The 26,147-nt window shown below is 36.9% G+C and overlaps 2 protein-coding genes across 2 annotated transcripts in view; both read left to right on the top strand.

Moving 5' to 3' along the window:
• Nucleotides 1-1,808: 1,808 nt before the first annotated feature.
• LOC117339697 (uncharacterized protein C20orf194-like) lies at nucleotides 1,809-8,376 on the top strand. Its single transcript, XM_033901414.1, has 5 exons — nucleotides 1,809-1,953; nucleotides 2,210-2,295; nucleotides 5,739-5,829; nucleotides 7,810-7,838; nucleotides 8,237-8,376. Exons 1-5 carry the CDS (start codon nucleotides 1,880-1,882, stop codon nucleotides 8,374-8,376), a joined length of 420 nt encoding a protein of 139 aa, XP_033757305.1. The 5' UTR covers nucleotides 1,809-1,879.
• A 2,809-nt stretch (nucleotides 8,377-11,185) lies between these two features.
• The window catches only part of LOC117339225 (uncharacterized protein C20orf194 homolog), a 153,070-nt gene continuing 138,108 nt past the window's right edge, over nucleotides 11,186-26,147 (top strand). Inside the window, exons 1-6 of the mRNA XM_033900699.1 lie at nucleotides 11,186-11,273; nucleotides 11,597-11,675; nucleotides 12,723-12,750; nucleotides 16,532-16,609; nucleotides 17,100-17,158; nucleotides 18,256-18,298. Coding sequence (XP_033756590.1) covers nucleotides 11,228-11,273; nucleotides 11,597-11,675; nucleotides 12,723-12,750; nucleotides 16,532-16,609; nucleotides 17,100-17,158; nucleotides 18,256-18,298 — 333 coding nt within the window. The 5' untranslated portion in view covers nucleotides 11,186-11,227. The remainder of the gene's footprint in view (nucleotides 11,274-11,596; nucleotides 11,676-12,722; nucleotides 12,751-16,531; nucleotides 16,610-17,099; nucleotides 17,159-18,255; nucleotides 18,299-26,147) is intronic.

Genomic DNA, 26,147 nt, shown 5'->3' on the forward strand with positions numbered 1-26,147 from the left:
CCCGTCTGCACTGTATGGGTGTGGACTATGGCAATTATCGAGAACCGAATTAATCAAATTACAGCGCGCTCAACATTTTATCGTAAAATCCATTCAGAACTAGAACTGATATGGCCAATTCCCTAATTGGATGGACCACTATAGAAGGTTATATTGACATCAGAAAACTTTTATTTCTTGGTGGTCGTCTTTGCAGACTGGACAGTAAATACTTAACTCATACTATATTTCTCAAACGTCTGTTCATGTATCTTTTGAAGGAATCATGTCAAACTGGTTTTATTCCTGATATCGTGAGAATACTTCGCAAGTATGATTTGTTTAATCAGTTGTTGCAGTATACTTCAGAAACAGTTTTTCCAAGTAGTTCGAAATGGAAGTCAATCGTCTATAAAGCTGTTTTTAATTGGGAAGAATTAATGATGTACAATAGAATGAATAACGATTCAGATTTCAGTAGGTTTTTGCTCATTCAAGATGTAATTTCTCCACATATTTTATGGATTTATTTAATGTACAAAAACTGAAAGTCTTAGAGACGATCTTTGGTGTCTTATTAGTGCTGTTTTTTATATAGAATTTAGCGTGTTCTTACATTCCTTATCGGAATATAACTTAATTCATGTACTACTTGGTGGTAGTCTTCCCTACAGATTAAGTCCATCTGAGCATGTGATATTTGTACTACATAGTGCTATTTTTGTTGACAAAAGGTTGCTGTTATATTAGCATTAATATTGTAATACACGTATGGCATAAAATCTTTTTTCACATGAGTAGTGCCGAATTAATAACTGTTTGATTAATTTATCAATTAATTATTTATTATTATTATTATATCACCCCTTCGTGTGTGTTAATGCGTGTGAAAGCCTGAGAGGACTTTGCTGGTAGGGCTCTCCCCAACCGCTGGAAACCTCAGGCTTCACATGAATTGTAATAATTTTGTATTATTTGCTACGTGACCTTTCTTTCTGTAGTTATTTAACTATTTCATAATGTATTCATTTACCCAGTCATCTCTGTAATTAATTGATGTGTTTATGTTCATTCAATTACAAATCAAGTGTCATCGATGACACTTGATTTGTATTTTGACAACAATGTATATTTCTTTTTGTAACTCTTCAATTTGGAGGAAATAAAGAAATAATAATATCCAGGTTTTGAATGATGGTAGATCTACAGCTAGTTCTCTGATGACATAAGATCTATAAATTTAAACATATTAGGGTCAACATAATATTTCCTATACAAAAAATTGACCTAATTTCTGAATATAAAGGACATTCCATAAGAAAATGATAACAAAAACCATGAGGACATAATATGTTCTTCACTAGTTTTAACAAAAAATATGGTACGGGAAGTTTCCGCTTGCGTATATATAAAGCTCATTATATATTATGCACAATTTTTAATCAAGTCTTGATGTATCTGATCAACTTAATTTTTCTATACATGTAGAGGACTTAGTTGGGGATAATTCGTATGTTCTCAATGAATTTAAAATAGACCTATCGGTGCATATATTTATATGCCTTTCAAGTTTTGAACCCGCCACTGGTTACTCAAACGACTATCGTAACCTAAACTATCTTGTCGTCGTCGTTTTGTCAATGACTGCTTGACTGAAAGGTGGTAACTATTTTTAGATAAAAGATTATGCTTAAATCAATGAAAAACACAAACATAATTATAGCATGGCCATGTAATATATTTTTCTTCTCTAAGAATGAAAGTTAAAAGATGTTGACATATTTAAAAAGCTATTTTCTCGCACATTTATTGATAGGATCATGTCGGCATATTTTATTTTGAATGCCTTAAGCTTTAGAAAATTTAATGGCGACCGTTTTGTCTCGCTAAGGACGCTAAGATGTCAAGAACTTCGAAACGACCTTCTTCTGCTAGAAGAAACATAAAGATTGAAACATTTTCACCTTTCGTTAGGTTTGTAATAATATGATAACCGTATTTTTACTCAAAGTTGCATATAAACGAGGCGCATGAAATGGTAACTCCTATTTTTAAAAATCGACGGGTTTCAACCAAGTCTTGTTTGGTAGTGTCACAGAGCCATTTACTTTTGGTGAAACATACGTTATATATGTACAATATAATGCTATGTATGTATAATGTCAAATGTGAAAGAAAACAAACAGTTTACCAGCCCTATTGTTTATTTTCATGCATGTCTCTATTTTAGTGCTACACGACTAAGAAATGTGCAGAGTCTGCTGCAGGAGCAAGCCAGGGACACCGACAAACCGGACACTATTATTTGTATAGCAGGTGTGTATAATGTACCTCGACATACAGTGTTAGTACTTTTAGGAGTAATCTACATGTAGGTTTTAGGGAAGGACGCCATCTGAAGAAACATAGGGAAAATATAGAGTTAGCAATTAAAGGGAATTGAAGCCTGAGCACGAATTAAACCTATTCAAATCTATTAGTGAAGTTAAGGATGAGGACATACATATATAGCTCCACTGGAAAATGTTATGAAAAGAAGATGCAAATTGGTATGTTCTGGGGCATTTGATGATATTATTTGCAATACACAAAGTATAAGTATAAAAAGACTGAGTTTAATAGGATCTATAAGAGAAAGAGAAACTTTCTGATGAATGATAGTCATACATGCCATATTTTCAGGAGACCAATAAGGGAGATTGATGATTATTTTAAGGGAGTTTTGTCTAAAATAAGGGAGATTTGTGTGCGACATGAATATCAACATTTTTACTCAATTTTAAAGCAATAAACTAATTTTGAAAGTGATAAAGAATATTTATATTTATTTTGGATATTAATCATATTGTATATGCAAACAACAAAAAGTTGTATAAGGTAAAAAAAATGCAATAAGTATACATTCAGATTCTGATGATATGAATTTTTTCCCGATTTTTTTTATGCAACACAAAAAGTTTCACAGCTTTATGCATATTGCATAACAGCATTTGAAAAGGGTATATATTATAATTACATGTAGCTAAAGATTAAGACAAGCAAGTTATTCATTTATCAGTTTGGATTTTCTTAAAATTAGAAAGCTTGATCCACTCCGAGGGAACACATCAGTTGTAAAAATCACCATGAAATGTCCTGTGGGATACCTTATGTTGGACCATTTAGATATAAAAATATTCCAAGTGTGCAAGTGTATACATGAAATTATGAGAACGGAAGATGTAAATGTTAGGAGACTGCAATAAATCTTATCACGATCATTCTAGATTTTGTATATTGTCTCTGTCATGGACTGTACAGTCATTGTAAACACCCTGATTGACCACTTTGTAACGACCAACAGATGTGCTAATTTTGATAGTTTTCTAAAAGAAATTATCGGATTTCATCTTGCTATCACTGATCAACGATACACATGGTAAATGAAAAACACGTGTGATTTTGCGTCTGACCAGACTCTGTATCAATTACCATCATCAAAGTATGGTCCTAAAAGAAAACAAACCATAATTCAAGTCTGTTAGCTAAGGGGGTTAAAATTGTTTGTAAGCGACTTGCCTTTATTTCATGGTGATAGATATTCTAGCGCAAACATTACACTAGCCAGAGCTTCGTGTGAAAGCCGTGTCCAACAGGCGCCATTTTGATTGAGTGATCAATCAGTCGGCAAAAATACCGGAGGGAATTACAAAATACGGGAATTTTGGCTCTCCAGAGTGCCGGGAGGAAATAAATGACTTGAAAATAAGGGAGATTTTGTCTCACGCCGGGAGGTATGGCATATATGGATAGTGAAAAATGATTGAGAGATGGGGATTTTTAAGCAGGAAATGGGAAATTTGTTCTATTTTTGTGGAGGGGAAAGAGTACCCATAAACGGCATCAACGAACCCCTCTATAGTCTCAGCCTGCAGCGGCATCATCCTGAGCTTTGCCCTAGCTAGCCCTAGTTTCCTCTGGCCCTGACACCATGTCTGGTGTAGGGCCAGAGCGCAATACTATATGAAAATTTGGAATTATACGACACCGTTTGGTGTCACTAAGAATTTGGTGCAAATACAATAAAATCGGGTGTGACATAACACCTACCTTACATGAAATTTTGACTAGCGTAAAGCGACAGATGAAATAAAACACCTAGATGGGACTAAATGTGTGTTCTGGGGTAAATAAATATCTCATTTATCCCTATATGTAAGGTAGGTGTTATATCACACCCGATTTTATTGTATTTGCACCAAATTCTTAGCGACACCAAACAATGTCGGATAATTTCACGTTTTCATATAGTAGTGCGCTCTGGCCCTACACCAGACATGGTGTCAGGGCCACAGGAAGCTCAGGCTATGCCTATGTGTCTTCCTCTAAAAACTAGATTAATCCCCGATTCCTTTAAAGATGATTGGAAAATGAAACACTGGACCACAAACAACACAGCTGTCCAGTATAATTACCATACTGGACCACAAACAACACAGCTGTCCAGTATAATTACCATACTGGACCACAAACAACACAGCTGTCCAGTACAATTACCATACTGGACCACAAACAACACAGTATAATTACCATACTGGACCCCAAACAACACAGCTGTCCAGTATAATTACCAAACTGGACCACAAACAACACAGCTGTCCAGTATAATTACCATACTGGACCACAAACAACACAGCTGTCCAGTATGATTACCATACTGGACCACAAACAACACAGTATAATTACCATACTGGACCACAAACAACACAGCTGTCCTGTATGATTACCATACTGGACCACAAACAACACAGCTGTCCAGTATGATTACCATACTGGACCACAAACAACACAGCTGTCCAGTATAATTACCATACTGGACCACAAACAACACAGCTGTCCAGTATAATTACCATACTGGACCACAAACAACACAGCTGTCCTGTATAATTATAATTACCATATACTGGACCACAAACAACACAGCTGTCCTGTATGATTACCATACTGGACCACAAACAACACAGCTGTCCAGTATAATTACCATACTGGACCACAAACAACACAGCTGTCCAGTATAATTACCATACTGGACCACAAACAACACAGCTGTCCAGTATAATTACCATACTGGACCACAAACAACACAGCTGTCCAGTATAATTACCATACTGGACCACAAACAACACAGCTGTCCAGTATGATTACCATACTGGACCACAAACAACACAGCTGTCCAGTATATTTACCATACTGGACCACAAACAACACAGCTGTCCAGTATAATTACCATACTGGACCACAAACAACACAGCTGTCCAGTATAATTACCATACTGGACCACAAACAACACAGCTGTCCAGTATATTACCATACTGGACCACAAACAACACAGCTGTCCAGTATAATTACCATGCTGGACCACAAACAACACAATTGCTGTCCAGTATAATTACCATACTGGACCACAAACAACACAGCTGTCCAGTATGATTACCATACTGGACCACAAACAACACAATTGCTGTCCAGTATAATTACCATACTGGACCACAAACAACACAGCTGTCCAGTATAATTACCATACTGGACCACAAACAACACAGTATGATTACCATGCTGGACCACAAACAACACCACTGTCCAGTATGATTACCATACTGGACCACAAACAACACAGCTGTCCAGTATAATTACCATACTGGACCACAAACAACACAGCTGTCCAGTATAATTACCATAGTCAGGACCTGTGTTATGTTTGATTGGTTTTATTTTTACAGGAATTGACAGTAGATACAATGATGGCAGTATGGAGCTATTTAACTATCTCCTGTTTGGTTTCTTTGAAACTAGGAAGGCAGAACTGGAGAAGTAAGTAAAACAAATAGGATTTTGAAGATCAACAGACAACAAAACTTGAGCATAGTAACACACTTGTTTTTTGCAAGATTTAACCTTGCTACAGTAATAGGAGTGGAAAAATGCACGGCCAGACCGGGGTTTGAACCTGGGACCTCCGAACACTAGCCAGATGCTCTACCGATAAAGCTACCTGGTCGCCGATGATCGACCCGGTCCAGTTCCGCTACACTCTTCCCTCTCTTTTTTTTAAGTCTTTGACCCCGAAGACTTCACAACCCAGGTTTGAGTATCCCCTTGTCAAGTATTCACCGGTCCAGTTCCGCTACACTACAATATGAAATACAACCCTTTGGATGTATATAATACAGAAATTGACTTAGCCCCATGTATAATACACATCAGTGCTTAAGGTAACTTTTGAACAGGTGGGATTTTCACCCATACCTTAAGAAAGTGATGGGATTTTTCCCCACTTGTATCTTGAGAAAGTGGAGGGTATTTCTATTTTCAAAATATAACTTTTACTTCTCACAATTTTCAATACATTTGCTATTTATATGGAATGCTAAATTTAGATATCATGTTACAAGATATTAGATCTAGGAAATATATAACAAGTCAATTTTTTTTCTTGTCTTTAATTTATTTGAAGCATTTTTATCAATAGCAGAAATGTGATCATAAAATTTCCTGTCGCATTGTTGAATGATTAAACTATATTTTGTAAAGTCATTTTCTTTCTCAAAATCAAAACATGGTATACATTTTAAATAAAAATTATAAATAATACGTCATCCTAGTTTGGGAAACATTAGGCCTGGAAAATCAATCGTTTCATGTTTAGATAAAGTCCAGTGATTGTTCCTACATATAACTTGTTATTTCTTGATATATGTTTTGACTGCTTTTTAGACTTTATTCCCATCTGCAAAAACTGCATGCAAAAATATATAAAACCATGAAGATTGTCGCTTCTCCATTTTTTGCTAATATTCATGATCATCTAAATACTTAACATTAACACGCTTACCCAACAAGCGTCTCTGTGACTGATCACATGAGTTATCTGCTAAAAATTGGATCCCAAGACTGACGCAAGATCCGGATTCTGCCTGCATGATTGACGCAAGTTGAAGTACTTTGCTTGTATTATTTGCGAGGAATTGTGTGTAAATACATATTCACGCAGGCTATTTGGAGCACTGATACATGTTTAAATTAGGCTATTCCAATAGACCGTATAGCCAACCAAAGTCCCACACAGGATATGGGTAAAAAGGTCAAATGTACAGTAGGTCAGAATAATCTACTTTTGCTACATGACGCACCACCTCACATATATGAACCCATGCTTTTTGTACTCTATGACATTCCAGTGACGAAAAGAACCCCATTACGTTTTGCCTGCTGCTGACTCTAAAAATAACATTTAATTTTACCCACAATTCTTAGTCGACTTCCTGTTGGGGAAAAACCACACGAGGCAGAATCAACAACAACACAGTTCTGAACATGACAAAACCCCGACATAACATTACCGTTTAAGGTAATATTTAACCGTTTTTGACATTTTAACCATCAAATTTACACTATTTGTTGATAAAAGTATAAAACTTAAAAGAAATACGCGATGACTTTCGTGAAAATCGGAGCATTTCAATTTTTTGTCCCGATTGTTCTATTCGAATAACCGAAAAATACGACTTTTCCAACCCAATTAAACGAATTTTTTTAACATGATTTAAGAGAAAATGGTTTTGGTTTTTGAAATTTTACCCAATTAAACGAAATACCCGATTAAGCGTTCCCGATTAAGTGGAATGCACTGTATATGAGACAGAGTCTGGGGAAGCTTTTGCTTAGGTCAGAGGTCATAATAAAGGTCAGAGTGACCTACTTTTGGTACATAGCACACCTACAAAATTAATGTTAAAAATAAAATCCTAAAAAAGTATATATCTTACCTACTGATATAATGTTGTTTTTCAGATCTGGTTTTGAGGAGGAAGTAATAGATGGTAAGTAAGAATATAGCCTTAGTGAATTTTAATGATATTTTTCATTGTTTTGTTGCATCCATACAACTCCTTGTGTACTAATTTTATTACAGCTACTCTTTGTGACTTTCCAAGGTACTAATCTGTTTCAATATTTTATTACCTAGCTACACCATTTTCCCAAAGGGAAGAAAATAATGTCTCCTCTTTTGGGATATTTTATTCACATTTTAAGTAGGAGACACTTGGTGTTCCTTTTGTATTCATTAAGCCATAAGGTGCCTGCTATTCTGTTTACTCTAAAATTTTAGCTGTAAATTTAAATTTTTTTCCGCTATTAATACATTCTTTCAGAACACTGTTTTCTTCTGAAGATGCTTGTTTGGGCGATGTTATGCGGATTATGACTTGTTTTACAGATGTTGTGTTCGTGATTCGCCGGTACGAGGTCGATATCTACTGTAATCCTATCAACTACCACTACCTCCTTCCTTATGTTAGTCACTGGAGAAATGTCCGCTTCCATTGTGTCACAGAAAAACAGGTATTTATGGCGTGAAACACTTTCAGAGGTACGTCATGGTAAGGTAAAATAAAAGCGTAAGATATAATTATGCAGGATTAATGTAACAGAGCACAGGATTATAATTAAATTTAAATCATTGTCTCGGCTAGAGATCGAACCTGTGACCTCTGGCTTACTAGTCTTACGCTCAGCCGATCGAGCTAAAGAGAAGATCTCTCTAGCAGAGTGGTATATTGCGGCTAGTATTTACCAGGGTTACATAAACATAAGAGACGAAGCGTGTACTGTACTGGGCTATAACTCCTTGTTGTGGGTACGGTACTTTTTGAGGTTTTTGAGGTTTCGAGCTACAGTCTATTTAGTATCATGGTTCCCACATCCCACATATTCTGGTAATCAAACACTAGTGTAGTACTTCAACTTAACACTCTAGTATGTTGTATTTAACATTGTATCAGGTGTCATGACATTCAATGTCACTGATAGATAATAAAATTCATACTTGTAGTTGAAATACTGGCACTGTAAATAGTTTGTAACTAGTTTATAATATAAACTTTAATTAGTTTACAACAATTGGGAAACAGGTTATATTAACTTATATTAAACATGCCTGTTGGCCCGGATGTAAACAAGCAAGGGTCTTACTATGGGAGGAAACCGGAGTACCTGGGAAAAACTCAGTTGGTTGGGTAGGTGACCCCATACCTTTTCACGTCCGATCGGGGAATGAAACCCCAGTTGCCTAGGTGAAAGGTGGTAGGGGTTTAATTGTAACTAGTTTGTAATTTTTTCTCTACTTTACCAAAATTTAAAGCAAAAAGATAACTTTTTCACACAAGTTATGAAATAGACCTTAATTTTTAGCTCACCTGGTCCGAAGGACCAAGGTGAGCTTATGCCATACCGTTGCGTCCGTCGTCTGTCCGTCCGTCAACAATTGACTTCTTCTTCATAACTACACATCAGAATTTGACCAAATTTGGTCAGAAGCATCCCCATGGGTAGGGGACTCAAACTTGTACAAATGATGGGGCTGACCCCCTGGGGGCCTCTGGGGCGGGGCCAAAAGGGGTCATTTTGCGCTATTGATATAAACGTCTTCTTCTCTGAAACCAAGCAAAGGCTATCACTCATATTTTTCTGGTAGCATCACTATGGGGTGGGGATTCAAAATTGTACAAACGATGGGGCTGACCCCCCAGGGGCCTGAGGGGCGGGGCCAAATGTGGTCAATCTGGCTATATTGATATAAACGACTTCTTCTCTGAAACCAAGCAATGGCTATCACTCATATTTGCCTGATAGCATCATTATGGGGTGGGGACTCAAAATTGTACAAATGATGGGGCTGACCCCCCAGGGGCCTGAGGGGTGGGGCCGAATGTGGTCAATTTGGCTATATTGATATAAACGACTTCTTCTCTGAAACCGAGCAATGCTTGTCACTCATATTTGCCTGGAAGCATCACTATGGGGTTGGGATTCAAAATTGTACCAATGATGGGACTGACCCCCCAGGGGCCTGAGGGGTGGGGCCAAATGTGATCAATCGGGCTATATTCATATAATTGACTTCTTCTCTGGAACCAAACAATGGATATCTCTCATATTTACCTGGTAGCATCACCTTGGGGTAGGAATTTCAAATTGTACAAATGACGGGGCTGACCCCGTGGGGTCTGAGGGGTGGGGCCAAAAGGGGTCAGTTTTATAGAATTGATATAAACGACTTCTGCCCTGAAACTAAGCAATGGATATCACTCATATTTGCCTAGTAGCATCACTATGGGTGGGGATTCAAAATTGTACAAATGGTGGGGCGGCCCCCAAGGGGTCTGAGGGGCGGGGCCAAAAGGGGTCAATTTGGCTCTCTTAATATAAACGACTTCTTCTCTGAAACCAAGTGATGGATATTGCTCATATTTGTCTGGTAGCATCACTATGGGGTGGGGATTAAAAATTGTACAAATGATGGAGCTGATCCCCCAGGGGCCTGAGGGATGGGGCCAAATGTGGTCAATTGGGCTATATTGATATTAGCGACTTCTCCTCTGAAACCAAGCAATGGATATTGCTCATATTTGCCTGGTAGCATCAATATTGGGTGGGCATTCAAAATTGTACAAATGGTGAGGCTGACCCCCGGGGGGCCTGAGGGGCGGGGCCAAGAGGGGTCAATTTGGCTGAATTGATATGAACAACTTCTTCTCTGAAACTAAGCTAGGGATATCGCTCATATTTGCCTGGTAGCATCCTTTTGGGTAGGGATTCAAAATTTTATAAAGGAAGCAACTGACCCCCACTCCCCCCGGGGTGCAGAGGGCGGGGTCAAAAGGGGTCAATTGGTTTAAACAACTTCTTTTCTGAAACTAAGCAATGGATATCACTCACATTTGTGTGGTAGCATCCCTATCGGGTTGTGGCAAAAGTTAATTTTATTTCATGGATTAATGCATTTTTTGACATAAAATCCTCACGTACCCATATAAAATGCCTATGATATATTGACATAGCAATACCAGCGACAAATATACTTAATCATCATTCTTGTTTCATATCTCATGAAATCCAGGTGAGCGATACAGGCCCTCTGGGCCTCTTGTCTAGGTTTAATTACCAGGTAAATTTATTTTCAAGGTATCCATTTTTGTGATTTATTTTATTCTTTTTTAGAAAAAAGTAAAAAACAGAAACACTTAAAATAAAAAGCTTACTTTGTAATATATACATTTACTTAAATTTAATATGAATGACCCAATTACTGTATTAGCCAATCAATGTTTTGTATTTACTGGTATAACAATTTGTATTTTCTTTTTATTTTGTACAGTATGAAGATGAAGAAGAGTCTGGTAATTTCAAAATCCAGTCTTTTATAGAGATGGTGGCCGATAGTAAGATCGTAGGGATACCATTCAGTATTACAGGTTAGTGTTGAAATCACCTCTTTATTAGAGTTTTAATATAGAACACAAATTATTTCACATATAAGGACTATCTAAGGTGGATCAGGACTTACTTATTCCATATCTTTGTCACTGATTTATCATTATGTAGCAATCAATGTTTTGAAATATCTGGTTCTATTATCTTTCCAAATAACTCTTGTCAAATAATATAGGTTAGTCCAACAAGTTGCGGAAATTTGTTTTAGAAATAACAACCTATTTGAAAAAAATGTTTTCTGCATACAAGAATGCTATCATTTAGATACTAATTGTAATACTCCTTGGACTCCATTTTGTTCCAGGAAATCAGCAAAAGTTTGACAAGATGTTAGTGGAGAAATGGCCGATTGTGCAGGCCTATGCTCTCGAGGATTTCGGAGGGTAAGACATTGCAAAGAGACATAATAGCAACATCCTACCCACTTTTTAATTTTTTAGCTTAATCGGTCTGAAGGACTGTCACCTGATCTGGTGACCGGTGAGCTTACACCATGGTGTATCTTCCATTGTTTGTCGTCCTGTATCCTGCATTCATCGTTCGTCAACTTTTACACTATTTAAGAGCCACTGGGCAGATTTCTACCCTTTGGCGGGGAGTATCCTTGGGAGAAGAAAAACTAATTTTGTATAAACGATGGACCTAGCTCCTTTAGGTGCCTGAGGGGTGGGGCCAAAAGGGAAGTATGTACCAAATGGGCTAAAATCCTTCTGTAGGAATGAAAGGATTTAGTCCAAATTTGGTTTGAAACATCCTTTGGTGAAGGAGAACCTATTTTGTATAAACAGTTGGTCTGCTTTGCCGCCGGGGGCCTGAGGGACGGTTTGGGCCCGCTTTCGCAATACTCAGTACACTTGTTACTGTCTTCTTGCTATGTGTACAGTTTTATATTTTTAACACAATACTGCAAGCCAAATGTGTTCAATTCCATTGGCTTACTAGTTGATTTTTTTTGAAGTTTTAGGTTTCCTTAAAGGTAGAACTGTACATTCATTAGCTCTGTAGGTTTGATTGTGAAGTTACATTCTTTTGGTTGTGTTAAGATGGATACTGACTTTATGGGACAATTCACATGTTATGTAGATCATTTTGATGACAATTCACATGTTATGTAGATCATTTTGATGACAATTCACATGTTATGTAGATCATTTTGATGACAATTCACATGTTATGTAGGTCATTTTGATGACAATTCACATGTTATGTAGATCATTTTGATGACAATTCACATGTTATGTAGGTCATTTTGATGACGATTCACATGTTATGTAGATCATTTTGATGACGATTCACATGTTATGTAGATCATTTTGATGACAATTCACATGTTATGTAGGTCATTTTGATGACAATTCACATGTTATGTAGATCATTTTGATGACAAATCACATGTTATGTAGGTCATTTTGAATAATCTTCTTTTTCAGGCGAGGATTCTTCACCCTGTCACATGAGGTAAGTAATATATTTATTATCTCGTTGAAATTTATCCTGTGTCACAAAGAAAAAATAGTAATTTTGTAACATAATTACATTACAATTTTGAATTCTCAAGAACATGATGGTCATTTGTCAATGTCAAGTGTCAAAATAATTCACTGGTTTGGCAAGGTGTCAGTATTTTATGAATTACAACATTAATGAGTGAAAATTAATGGATTATATTATAATCAATAATTTCAACTGTTTTAAAAGTTTTAAATATATATGTATGTTTAATTAAAATTTGTAATGTAATGCTAACCTAGTGTTTATTCCTAGAAAACAATGATTTTACCACATCTCGGAAATATTATCAATATCCTATTTAAAAAATGGCTAAATCTCAAAATTAAGTATTCATTTTCATGAAGATGAAACTCAATCGATCGTTCAGGGTTTAGAATAGTTCAAAGTCAATTAAGAAAACTGCTTGAGAATAAATAGTTCACAGTGACTAATTTTGTCAATTTTATATAATTATACATGTACATTCATAATTTGGAAGGAACAATCAGACTTCTTTTGGATTCTCCATTAAATTGAGTGTGTGTTTGACTGTTTATCTACCTGTGTGTTTGACTGTTTATCTACCTATGTGTTTGACTGATTATCTACCTGTGTGTATCACTGTTTATCTACCTGTGTGTTTGACTGTTTATCTACCTGTGTGTTTTACTGTTTATCTACCTGTGTGTTTTACTGTTTATCTACCTGTATGTTTTACTGTTTATCTACCTGTGTGTATCACTGTTTATCTACCTGTGTGTTTGACTGTTTATCTACCTGTGTGTATCACTGTTTATCTACCTGTGTGTTTGACTGATTATCTACCTGTGTGTATCACTGTTTATCTACCTGTGTGTTTGACTGTTTATCTACCTGTGTGTATCACTGTTTATCTACCTGTGTGTTTTACTGTTTAGATACAGTGATAAACTGTGTGTATCACTGTTTATCTACCTGTGTGTTTTACTGTTTATCTACCTGTGTGTTTGACTGTTTATCTACCTGTGTGTTTTACTGTTTATCTACCTGTGTGTTTGACTGTTTATCTACCTGTGTGTATCACTGTTTATCTACCTGTGTGTTTGACTGTTTATCTACCTGTGTGTTGGACTGTTTATCTACCTATGTGTTTGACTGTTTATCTACCTGTGTGTATCACTGTTTATCTACCTGTGTGTTTTACTGTTTATCTACGTGTGTGTTTTACTGTTTATCTACGTGTGTGTTTTACTGTTTATCTACCTTTGTGTACCACTGTTTATCTACCTGTGTGTTTGACTGTTTATCTACCTATGTGTTTGACTGTTTATCTACCTGTGTGTATCACTGTTTATCTACCTGTGTGTTTGACTGTTTATCTACCTGTGTGTATCACTGTTTATCTACCTGTGAGTTTGACTGTTTATCTACCTGTGTGTTTGACTGTTTATCTACCTGTGTGTTTGACTGTTTATCTACCTGTGTGTTTGACTGTTTATCTACCTATGTGTTTTACTGTTTATCTACCTGTATGTTTGACTGTTTATCTATGTGTGTGTTTTACTGTTTATCTACCTGTGTGTATCACTGTTTATCTACCTGTATGTTTGACTGTTTATCTACCTGTGTGTTTTACTGTTTATCTACCTGTGTGTATCACTGTTTATCTACCTGTGTGTTTTACTGTTTATCTACCTGTGTGTTTTACTGTTCATCTACCTGTGTGTTTGACTGTTTATCTACCTGTGTGTTTGACTGTTTATCTACCTGTGTGTATCACTGTTTATCTACCTGTGTGTTTGACTGATTATCTACCTGTGTGTATCACTGTTTATCTACCTGTGTGACTGTTTATCTACCTGTGTGTATCACTGTTTATCTACCTGTGTGTTTGACTGTTTATCTACCTGTGTGTTTGAATGTTTATCTACCTGTGTGTTTGACTGATTATCTACCTGTGTGTTTGACTGATTATCTACCTGTGTGTATCACTGTTTATCTACCTGTGTGTTTGACTGATTATCTACCTGTGTGTATCACTGTTTATCTACCTGTGTGACTGTTTATCTACCTGTGTGTATCACTGTTTATCTACCTGTGTGTTTGACTGTTTATCTACCTGTGTGTTTGAATGTTTATCTACCTGTGTGTATCACTGTTTATCTATCTGTGTTTATTTACTCGTGTGTTTGACTGTTTATCTACCTGTGTGTTTGACTGTTTATCTACCTGTGTGTATCACTGTTTATCTACCTGTGTGTTTGACTGTTTATCTACCTGTGTGTTTTACTGTTTATCTGCCTGTGTGTTTTACTGTTTATCTACCTGTGTGTTTTACTGTTTATCTACCTGTGTGAATCACTGTTTATCTATCTCTGTGTTTATTTACCTGTGTGTTTGACTGTTTATCTACCTGTGTGTTTGACTGTTTATCTACCTGTGTGTTTGACTGTTTATCTACCTGTATGTTTGACTGTTTATCTACCTGTATGTTTGACTGTTTATCTACCTGTGTGTTTGACTGTTTATCTACCTGTGTGTTTGACTGTTTATCTACCTGTGTGTTTGACTGTTTATCTACCTGTATGTTTGACTGTTTATCTACCTCTGTGTTTGACTGTTTATCTACCTGTGTGTTTTACTGTTTATCTACCTGTGTGTATCACTGTTTATCTACCTGTATGATTGACTGTTTATCTACCTATGTGTATCACTGTTTATCTACCTATGTGTTTGACTGTTTATCTACCTGTGTGTATCACTGTTTATCTACCTGTGTGTTTAACTCTTTATCTACCTATGTGTTTTACTGTTTATCTACCTGTGTGTTTGACTGTTTATCTGCCTGTGTGTATCACTGTTTATCTACCTATGTGTTTGACTGTTTATCTACCTGTGTGTATCACTGTTTATCTACATGTGTGTTTGACTGTTTATCTACCTATGTGTTTGACTGTTTATCTACCTGTGTGTATCACTGTTTATCTACATGTGTGTTTTACTGTTTATCTACCTATGTGTTTTACTGTTTATCTACCTGTGTGTATCACTGTTTATCTACCTGTATGTTTGACTGTTTATCTACCTGTGTGTTTGACTGTTTATCTACCTGTGTTTGACTGTTTATCTACCTGTGTTTTACTGTTTATCTACCTATGTGTTTTACTGTTTATCTACCTGTGTGTATCACTGTTTATCTACCTGTATGTTTGACTGTTTATCTACCTGTGTTTTACTGTTTATCTACCTATGTGTTTTACTGTTTATCTACCTGTGTGTATCACTGTTTATCTACCTGTGTGTTTGACTGTTTATCTACCTGTGTGTTTGACTGTTTATCTACCTGTGTGTTTTACTGTTTATCTACCTGTGTGTATCACTGTTTATCTACCTGTATGTTGGACTGTTTATCTACCTGTGTGTATCACTGTTTATCTACCTATGTGTTTGACTGTTTATCTACCTGTGTGTTTTACTGTTTATCTACCTGTGTGTATCACTGTTTATCTACCTGTATGTTGGTCTGTTTATCTACCTGTGTGTTTGACTGTTTATCTACCTGTGTTTGACTGTTTATCTACCTGTGTGTTTGACTGTTTATCTACCTGTGTTTGACTGTTTATCTACCTGTGTGTTTGACTGTTTATCTACGTGTGTGTTTGACTGTTTATCTACCTGTGTGTTTTACTGTTTTTCTACCTGTGTGTTTGACTGTTTATCTACCTGTGTGTTTTATTGTTTTTCTACCTTTGGGTTTGTTTTACTACAGGTAGTGGATGTTAGTGCAGACCTACACTTGCTGTACAGACAGATAGACCCAGTGTCATTAGAAAAAACTATTACTGAGGTTAGTCACATTTCACCTATCTAGCCAACCCCACCCCCCTCCTTTTGTAATCAGTCAAATTTATAGAATGCAGTTAAAAAATCAAATGTGATAATTGCTTATTTGTAAAACAACCAACCTGTCATGAGAGGAAATTGTTACATAAAAAGCAATAAAAGAAAACCCTTGAAAATCAAATGACTGTGCACTTTTAAAAAACTTGATTTCTGCTATTATGATCAATTTAGTTGTTTTTCCCCAAAATTTGAAATAAAGTATCTATTTGGATTTTTCTTAGGATGTTAAAAACTGAAAAATTTAGTCACATAACCCCCCCCCCCCCCCCCCCCCCCCCCCCCCCCCCCCCCCCATAACAAACAAAAAATCCCTTGGTTTTACATATATGTGTAGTTTTGGTGTAGTGCTGTATATTTGATGTTTCTTCAGGGAGTAATTGTATTGGAGTCACAGAGAACTACAGGAGTCATTTATAATCTGGTCTCTGTTTCAGCAACTGCCACTGTTGGAGAGGCAATGGACTAACATGATTAGCACTGTGGATGCAGACTTGTAAGTAGAGTTATCTCCCTTGCTCTGCTCTGCCATTGTAATTATCACCTGCCAGTTACACTGATGATGTATGACTTCGTAAAAATTAGAATTGGGACTCAGGCAGTTGTTAAACTGATGATTTAGTGGATGATTGCAGATGACGGGAGCATTGATTTAGTAGAAGATTATAACTGACTGGTGCACAGGGTATCCTGATGTGAATCGACATGCAGCATAGTTGTACATAACATCAAAGATAACTGGAGGCGATGAAAGGGATCGCTCTTTTTAAACTCTCGGGCGTTACATGATGATGTGCCACAAATGCTTTGTAGTAAAATGAGTACGATTGAACCAGAATAAACAATCCATTGAATATAGGTTTATTAAATTGGCCAAATAAGGAGCAGTTGTGCTTGAGGATTCTCTATATACCTGATCCTGAGTTTTTGGAGACTATACCCAAAAGTTCTTTTTTTTTTGTTTTTTTTGAGTAAATTCTTTTTATTCAGGCAAAACATGTTGATATTACAAATATGTCCTCTCACAGTAGGGCTTGCACACGTCATTCATTCTACTTCTTTTTCACATTCATTCTACTTGCATATTATGTCTTTAAATATAATTCATAAAGTAATCATTTCGGTAATTCTTTCTCTCTGTCTCTGTCTGTCTGTCTTTCTGCCTCTGTCTCTGTCTCTGTCTCTCTCTCCCTCTGTCTGTCTCTCTGTCTCTCTGTCTCCACATAATTGTTTGGACCAGTAAATATACAAATAAAGTAATAATAAATAAATAAATCAACAACTCTTTCAATAACCCAAAAGTTCTTATTATCACACAATTATTAAAAAAATACTGATAAGTCAGAATGTCCCTTCTAAAAAACCTTAGTAAAAATAATGATAAATCTAAACAAAAATCCCTACCTACATGTATATACCCTATTGTTTTTTAGAAGAAACACTTGGAATACACATATTTTTTAATTTGGCATTTAGATACAAGTTGTACCTAGTGAATTGATTAATTCAAATTATATTATTGATCTATCAAATTCAGATTCTGAAATATGAATGAAACAGTATCTGTTAATTGTGTTTGCCTTTTATCTTTAGATCTAAAGATCCGAAATCTATCACAGAAGAAAAGATTTGTGAGGTAAGCTTTAATAAGTATTAGTGAAATATGTCACTTTATGGTGAAATTTGATAATATGTATCCATTAGTATCATGATATCAGTATAAAAATTGTGTGGCCTATCTAACACACACTGTTCTTACCAGGGCTAGCACTGAATGTATTAGTTGGAGTTTGGATATGTAAAAAGTAATGTATTCTCCTTGTCAGATATTTATGGTGTTAAATGTTGGTGGTAATTATGTATGATTGACAACATGATTTACTGTGTAGTTGTTGATGTGATACTAGGGCATCCAGTAGACCCTTGAGAGTATGTTTTTGACTCCCCAAATTGAGATCTGACTCTTGGGTTTGAAGGGACATGTCTATTTGACATATGTTTTGACCCTTCAGATTTCTGAGAAAAGGTGATTTGACTTCTGAAATTGGCCAGTATCATACTGTAAAAAATGATGCTATATAGTATGGTTGTCATGGTGACAATGTAGTATGAAATACTTGTGCCAGAATAGTGACTATATACTTATGCTGTGGTGTTTAACAGCATGGTGTCATTTTGACCCTTTAATGGATTCTCAATAAACAGGAGGCACAGAGTCATGATATTTGGCCGTTAGCTTAAGATGAAGGGCTACAAATTTGATTGGTTAAAATGAGTGACCTTGACCTAGGTTCAAGAACATTTGTCATTGAATATATTAAAATTTTAAGACAACTTCTTAAAAACCAAGAGGGCAAGGGTGACAATATTGGGCCAGTAACATGCTGGGATAAAGGGTTACCCTAATGACCTTGATTAACTTTTAGGATCATATGTGTGAAAATCTTAATATGACTGTCTGAATGTTTTGCTTTTACATGTACATGTAGTATGCTAGGATAAAAAGATACTGTTAAGTATAAGTTCATTCTAATCAATGACCTTGTTGTAATTTTCAAAGTCACAGCCAGGAAAAATATTAAGAATATTGAAATCTTTTAAATGATTTATTCTGAATAATCAAAAGACCCAGGCTGTGGAAGCCTGAAATATTGAAAGAAATTTCAAAATCAAGTGTTGCTGGAATGATAAGTAGAAATTCTATGTAGATAGATGACATGGAGAGCTATACCTATCACCAGTTTGTCTTCTGCCAAGGTAAAAAAAAATATGTCTTCTGCTGCCCAAGACCTTTGAATCTTTGTTTGAATGGTCAACTGGAAAATTGAATCAACATCTCAGATATAATGGTAATGGTTATTTGATATCTTAATTGCCAACCTGATGGAGCTTTCAGAAAGTGATAATTAAACCATGAACTAGATACTCATTTCAGAGTTAGGAATAAGTGAGAAATACAAGTCCATTTGGCCTCTTGTGTTTATTGGTGCACTGATGATAAGTTTGTTGTAACAGGTTTGATCCAACATTTGATGTACTCTTTAAGATTTCTGAACTTTTTTCAAGATGGCCACCAGGGTAGTTGGTGTGAGTTTTGTGCTCCTGCTATTAGCAGTTTTTTTGCAGTTACACAGCAGTCTGTATGACTTCAAACTTTGCAGACATGAATGCAACTACCCTAACAACACATGGCCAGTGTTGGATCTGAAAATTAGTTCTCATGGAAAAGAGATTTTGACAAGGACATTTCTACAAAGTCGGAGGCTAATCTAGTCCGATTTTACTACCGTAATTAGGTAGTATTCCCCACTGATGGTGTTTTCCCCTTTGAATAAAAACAAATTCCCCGTCAAGAAAAAATCACACAAAACAGGGGAAAAGTCTCCAAAACAGGGGAAACCCCCAAACTTTTATGATATATGTAAGAATAATAGCAAAGAATAGCCATAAAATGTTAAAATTTAAAGAATAATTCAAGAATACAATTACTCAAAAACCGAGTTCTGAAAGGGAGAGCAGTTCTCGCCTGGCTCTCTACCTTTGCCTGCTGTTGTCCCAGGACATAGAACTTAATCCTGGACCTATGGGAGCAAACAATAGGCAACCCTGGTAGTGGTGGAACAGGTACAAACTGTGTTCACTGTAACTTACCTATACACATGGACAATATTGAAGTCTACTGCACAGGGTGCTTCAACTCTTGGCATAAGGAATGCCTTTCAGAGAATTACATCGAGATCGGCGAAAAAAACCTTTTTAAGTGGTTTTGTGGTCGACCAATGCATCAATGTTTCAGATGCTGGCCACTCTTGCCCAATATTTCCGGAACGCCTTATTAACTGTCAAGTTTCAAATGGACTAAATTTTTTATCATGGAATGTCAGAAGTTTTAAACAACAAATTCGATGAAATTAAATCTATAATTCTCAAGATTAAATTTTTATCATGGAATGTCAGAAGGTTAAACAACAAATTTGATGAAATTAAATCTATACTTCTCAAGACTAAATTTTTTATCATGGAATGTCAGAAGTTTCAACAATAAATTCGATGAAATTAAATCTATAATTCTCAACTCAGACATGGACATTGTTGGATTAACTGAAACTTGGCTCAACGATAACCACCTTGACAAAGACTTTCAAATCGATGGTTTTGATCTTCGTCTTGACAGGAAGTCAAAAGTTGGAGGTGGTGTAGCTGTTTATGTGAAACATGATTGTCGCCTCATCAGGAGAGAAGACTTATACACTGAAAATATTAAAGGTTTATGGATTGAAGTACATCTCCCCCATTCGAAACCGTTAATTATAGGAAATGTGTACAGTCCCCGAACAATGACAGCAGTTGGATGAAGTCTCTCGAATCAGTGCTGGACAAACTCTTCTGTGGATTCGAGGCAATTATAGTTATGAGAGATTTGTAGTGAGAATTGGGGGAGTTGTCCCCCTTGGTTGGAACTCATTTCGCACGTGAACTAGTATTTAATCCCGCGGGGTGTCAGAGAGCGGTCTCTTTGATCCTGAACCCAGCAATGTGAACGTGAAGCCACTAAGCGGGAGTACTTGTCACCACAATGTCGGGTTTTGGGATACGGGAGCATTCATTAGTCTTTTAGAAAAGGCTGGTGATAACCCACACAAGTTTTCTCTACAGACTTTAACATTGACACTCTACAGGAAAGTGCTAACAGTAAACACTTACATCATCTTATGTGTGAAAACTTTAACGTGGAGAATATCATAACAGTTCCTACAAGAGTTCAAAGTGATAGTGTTTGTAAACTTTATTTATTTTACAACAATTGCGAAACAAGTTATTAGCTCACCTGCCCGAAGGGCAAGTGAGCTTATGCCATGGTGCGGCGTCCGTCGTCCGTCCGTCCGTCCGGCCGTCCGGCCGTCCGTCCGGCGTCAACTTTTTATTTAAACAACAACTTCTCAATAACCAAAAGGCCTAGGGACTTGATATTGGACCTGTAGCATGCTGGGGTGAAGGGCTACCAAGTTTGTTCAAATAAATGACCTTGACCTTCATTCAAGGTCACATGGGTTAAAAAAGCTATAATCTTCAAACGACTTCTTCTCAATAACCAAGAGGCCCAGGGACCTGATATTAGGCCTGTGGCATGCTTGGCTTAAGGGCTACCAAGTTTGTTAAAATAAATGACCTTGACTTTCATTCAAGGTCACATGGATCAAATAGGCTGTAATCTTCAAACGACTTCTTCTTGATAACTAAGAGGCCCAGGGACCTGATATTAGGCCTGTAGCATGCTGGGGTGAAGGGCTACCAAGTTTGTTCAAATAAATGACCTTGACCTTCATTCAAGGTCACATGGATCAAAAAAGCTATAATCTTCAAATGACTTCTTCTCAATAACCAAGAGGCCCAGGGACCTGATATTAGGCCTGTAGCATGCTAGGGTTAAGGGCTACCAAGTTTGTTCAAATAAATGACCTTGACCTTCATTCAAGGTCACATGGATCAAATAGGCTATAATCTTCAAACAACTTCTTCTTCATAACTAAGAGGCCCAGGGACCTGATATTAGGCATGTAGCATGCTTGGGTGAAGGGCTACCAAGTTTGTTCAAATAAATGACCTTGACCTTCATTCAAGGTCATATGGATCAAATAGGCTATAATCTTCAAACGACTTCTTCTTGATAACTAAGAGGCCAAGGGACCTGATATTAGGCCTGTAGCATACTGGGGTGAAGGGCTACCAAGTTTGTTCAAATAAATGACCCTGACCTTCATTCAAGGTCACATGGGTCAAAAAGGCTATAATCTTCAAACAACTTCTTCTCAATAACCAAGAGATCCAGGAACTTGATATTAGGCCTGTAGCATGCTGGGGTGAAGGGCTACTAAGTTTGTTCAAATAAATGACCTTGACCTTCATTCAAGGTCACATGGATCAAATAGGCTATAATCTTCAAACAACTTCTTCTTCATAACTAAGAGGCCCAGGGACCTGATATTAGGCATGTAGCATGCTTGGGTGAAGGGCTACCAAGTTTGTTCAAATAAATGACCTTGACCTTCATTCAAGGTCATATGGATCAAATAGGCTATAATCTTCAAACGACTTCTTCTTGATAACTAAGAGGCCAAGGGACCTGATATTAGGCCTGTAGCATACTGGGGTGAAGGGCTACCAAGTTTGTTCAAATAAATGACCCTGACCTTCATTCAAGGTCACATGGGTCAAAAAGGCTATAATCTTCAAACAACTTCTTCTCAATAACCAAGAGATCCAGGAACTTGATATTAGGCCTGTAGCATGCTGGGGTGAAGGGCTACTAAGTTTGTTCAAATAAATGACCTTGACCTTCATACAAGGTCACATGGATCAAATAGGCTATAATCTTCAAACAACTTCTTCTTGATAACTAAGAGGCCAAGGGACCTGATATTAGGCCTGTAGCATGCTGGGGTGAAGGGCTACCAAGTTTGTTCAAATAAATGACCTTGACCTTCATTCAAGGTCACATGGGTCAAAAAGTCTCTAATCTTCAAACAACTTCTTCTCAATAACCAAGATGCCAAGGGACTTGATATTGGGCCTGTAGCATGCTGGGGTGAAGGGCTACCAAGTTGTTCAAATAAATGACCTTGACCTTCATTCAAGGTCGCATGGTTTAAAAAGGCTATAATCTTCAAACGTCTTCTCCTCAATAACCAAGATGCCCAGGGACTTGATATTAGGCCTGTAGCATGCTGGGGTGAAGGGCTACCAAGTTTGTTCAAATAAATTACCTTGACTTTCATTCAATGTCACATGGGTCAAATAGGCTATAATCTTCAAAAGACTTCCTCTCAATAACCAAGGGGCCCAGGAACCTGATATTAGGCCTGTGGCATGCTGGGGTGAAGGGCTACCAAGTTTGTTCAACTGAATGACATTGACCTACATTCAAGGTCACAGAGTTGAAATATTTTTAAATCTTGCCATAGCCAAGAGTCACCAAGACCTGATATTAGGCCAATAGTATGCTGGAATGAAGGACTAGAATATTTATTGACATGAATAAATCTAGCTTACTCTGATATTTGAATAAATTGGTTATCGGCATAGTATCTGTAGAAATAACTTCAATCAACTGCAAATTTTCTGTATAGCCAGGTGAGCGATACAGGCCCATTGGGCCTCTTGTATTAACTTATATTAATCACGCTTGTTGGCCCGGATGGAAGCGTGCGAGGGGGTCTTACTGTGGGAGGAAACCGGAGTACCCGGGGAAAACCCACGTGGTCGGGCAGGTGACCCCATACCTTTTCACATCCGATCGGGGAATCCAACCCCGGCCGCCTAGGTGAAAGGCAAGTGTGTTACCACTGTGCCACCCGACCACCCTAGAGTGATAGTGGAACTAGTATTGACCATATATGGACTACCAAGCCAGAACAAATATTACATACTGAAGTTCCGTCCATATCAGTGAGTTACCACTCTCCAGTAATTGTGCTGTAAGATGTAATACTGAGAAAGTAGAAAACACCACCAACTCTATTCATTATAGATATATGAAAAAAATCCAATACTGATGCTTTTATCTGTGATATTGAAAATGTACTGTAAGAGGAGTGGGAAAATGCACGGACAGGCCGGGGTTCGAACCCGGTACCTCCGAACACTAGCCGGATGCCCGATTGAGCTACCTGGTCGCCAATGATCGACCCGGTCCAGTTCCTTTGCACTCTTCCCTCCCTTTTTTAAGTCTTCGACCCAAAGACTTCACAACTCACAGCCCAGGTTCTGGTATCCCCTTGTCAAGTATTCACCTCACTTGAAACAAGGTTTGGTCACGGCACCAAATCATGTAAGAAAGGTAGAAAAATGCACGGCCAGACCGGTGTTCGAACCCGGCACCTCCGAACACTAGCCGGATGCTCTACCGATTGGGCTACCTGGTCACAGATGATCGACCCAGTCCAGTTCCGCTACACTACCATGGTCATGTTTAGATGTTTTTGATGATGTTAATGACATGCTACAAACTTTCCAATCTTTGTTTAAAGATGTTGTAGATAAACATGCACCTCTTAAAGAAAAAAGAGTATGTTAGCGGAAAATTCCAGAATGGTGGCATGATGATATTACTATAAATATTCAAATTCGAAACAAACATAAACGTGTGATCTTGATCTTTATCGTAAGTGGAGAAATAAAGTGACAGTCATGATAAGATCTGCAAAATCCAAATTTTTCACTTCCGTTTTAGATCAGTGCAAAGATTCCAAAACCTACTGGAATAATTATAAGAAGTTTTCTAGTGTGCCAAGTTTTATAACAGATCTAGATGGCAATGATATTACTGATGAAAATGAAACAGGAAATTGTTTTAAAAAGTATTTTACCAATATAGCAGGGGCCGCGGTGGCCGAGTGGTTAAGGTTTCCCGACACTTTATCACTAGCCCTCCACCTCTGGGTTGCGAGTTCGAAACCTACGTGGGGCAGTTGCCTGGTACTGACCGTAGGCCGGAGGTTTTTCTTCGGGTACTCCGGCTTTCCTCCACCTCCAAAACCTGGCACGTCCTTAAATGACCCTGGCTGTTAATAGGACGTTAAACAAAACAAACCAAATCAATATAGCAAGCCAATATGTAAGAGAAGTTGGTGATAATGAATCTTCAGATTAGTTTTTAAAGCTTAAATTATTCACAGAAAGCAAATTGGAAGGTAACTTTTTTGACATACCAAAAGTTGACATTCCTTTTACTGAAAAGTTTTTATTAAACTTAGATGTCAACAAAGCCACCAGGCTTGATAATATTAAATTTCTGAAATATTGTGCTAAGGCTATTGCTCCAGTTGTCTGTAAACTGCTTAATGTGTGTATTGATACAAGTTGTTTCCCTCAAAACTGGAAATATGCAAAAGTATGCCCTCTTCTTAAAAAGGGTAAAAAAGATTTGTTGTCTAATTACAGACCAATCTCAATATTGCCTGTTTTATCTAAGTGTTTAGAAAAACACATACATGTTCATTTTTATAAATTTTAGACTATAAACAATTTGATTACAGATAGCCAGTCTGGTTTCAGACCTAAACATTCATGTCAGTCTGTACTTACCAACATTACAAATTCTTGGTTTGATGCAATAGATAAAGGAAAGCTGACTGGTGTCCTATTTTTGGATTTCCGTAAGACTTTTGATCTTGTTAATCATACAATTTTGCTTTCAAAACTTGACTTGTATGGATGTTCATCCAGAACAGTGCATTTTTTTTATAGTTATTTGAGCGGGAGATGTCAAGTTCTAAATTTTAAGAATGTTCTAAGTGATTCTCTCCCCCTTTCAGTTGGGGTAATAAAAGCTTCTATTATTTTGACAAAAAAGATGTTCTGCATATTTTCCAAAGAAAGTATGAAATTGGCCATTATTTTAGTTATTAATATATAATGTATAATCAATAATATTTATATAATAAAACATCTAAAAAAAATAGTATGCTGTTGTTATTCTTTTAAAA

The sequence above is a fragment of the Pecten maximus genome, chromosome 12 (genome assembly GCF_902652985.1).
Source record: "Pecten maximus chromosome 12, xPecMax1.1, whole genome shotgun sequence".
Lineage (NCBI taxonomy): Eukaryota > Metazoa > Mollusca > Bivalvia > Pectinida > Pectinidae > Pecten > Pecten maximus.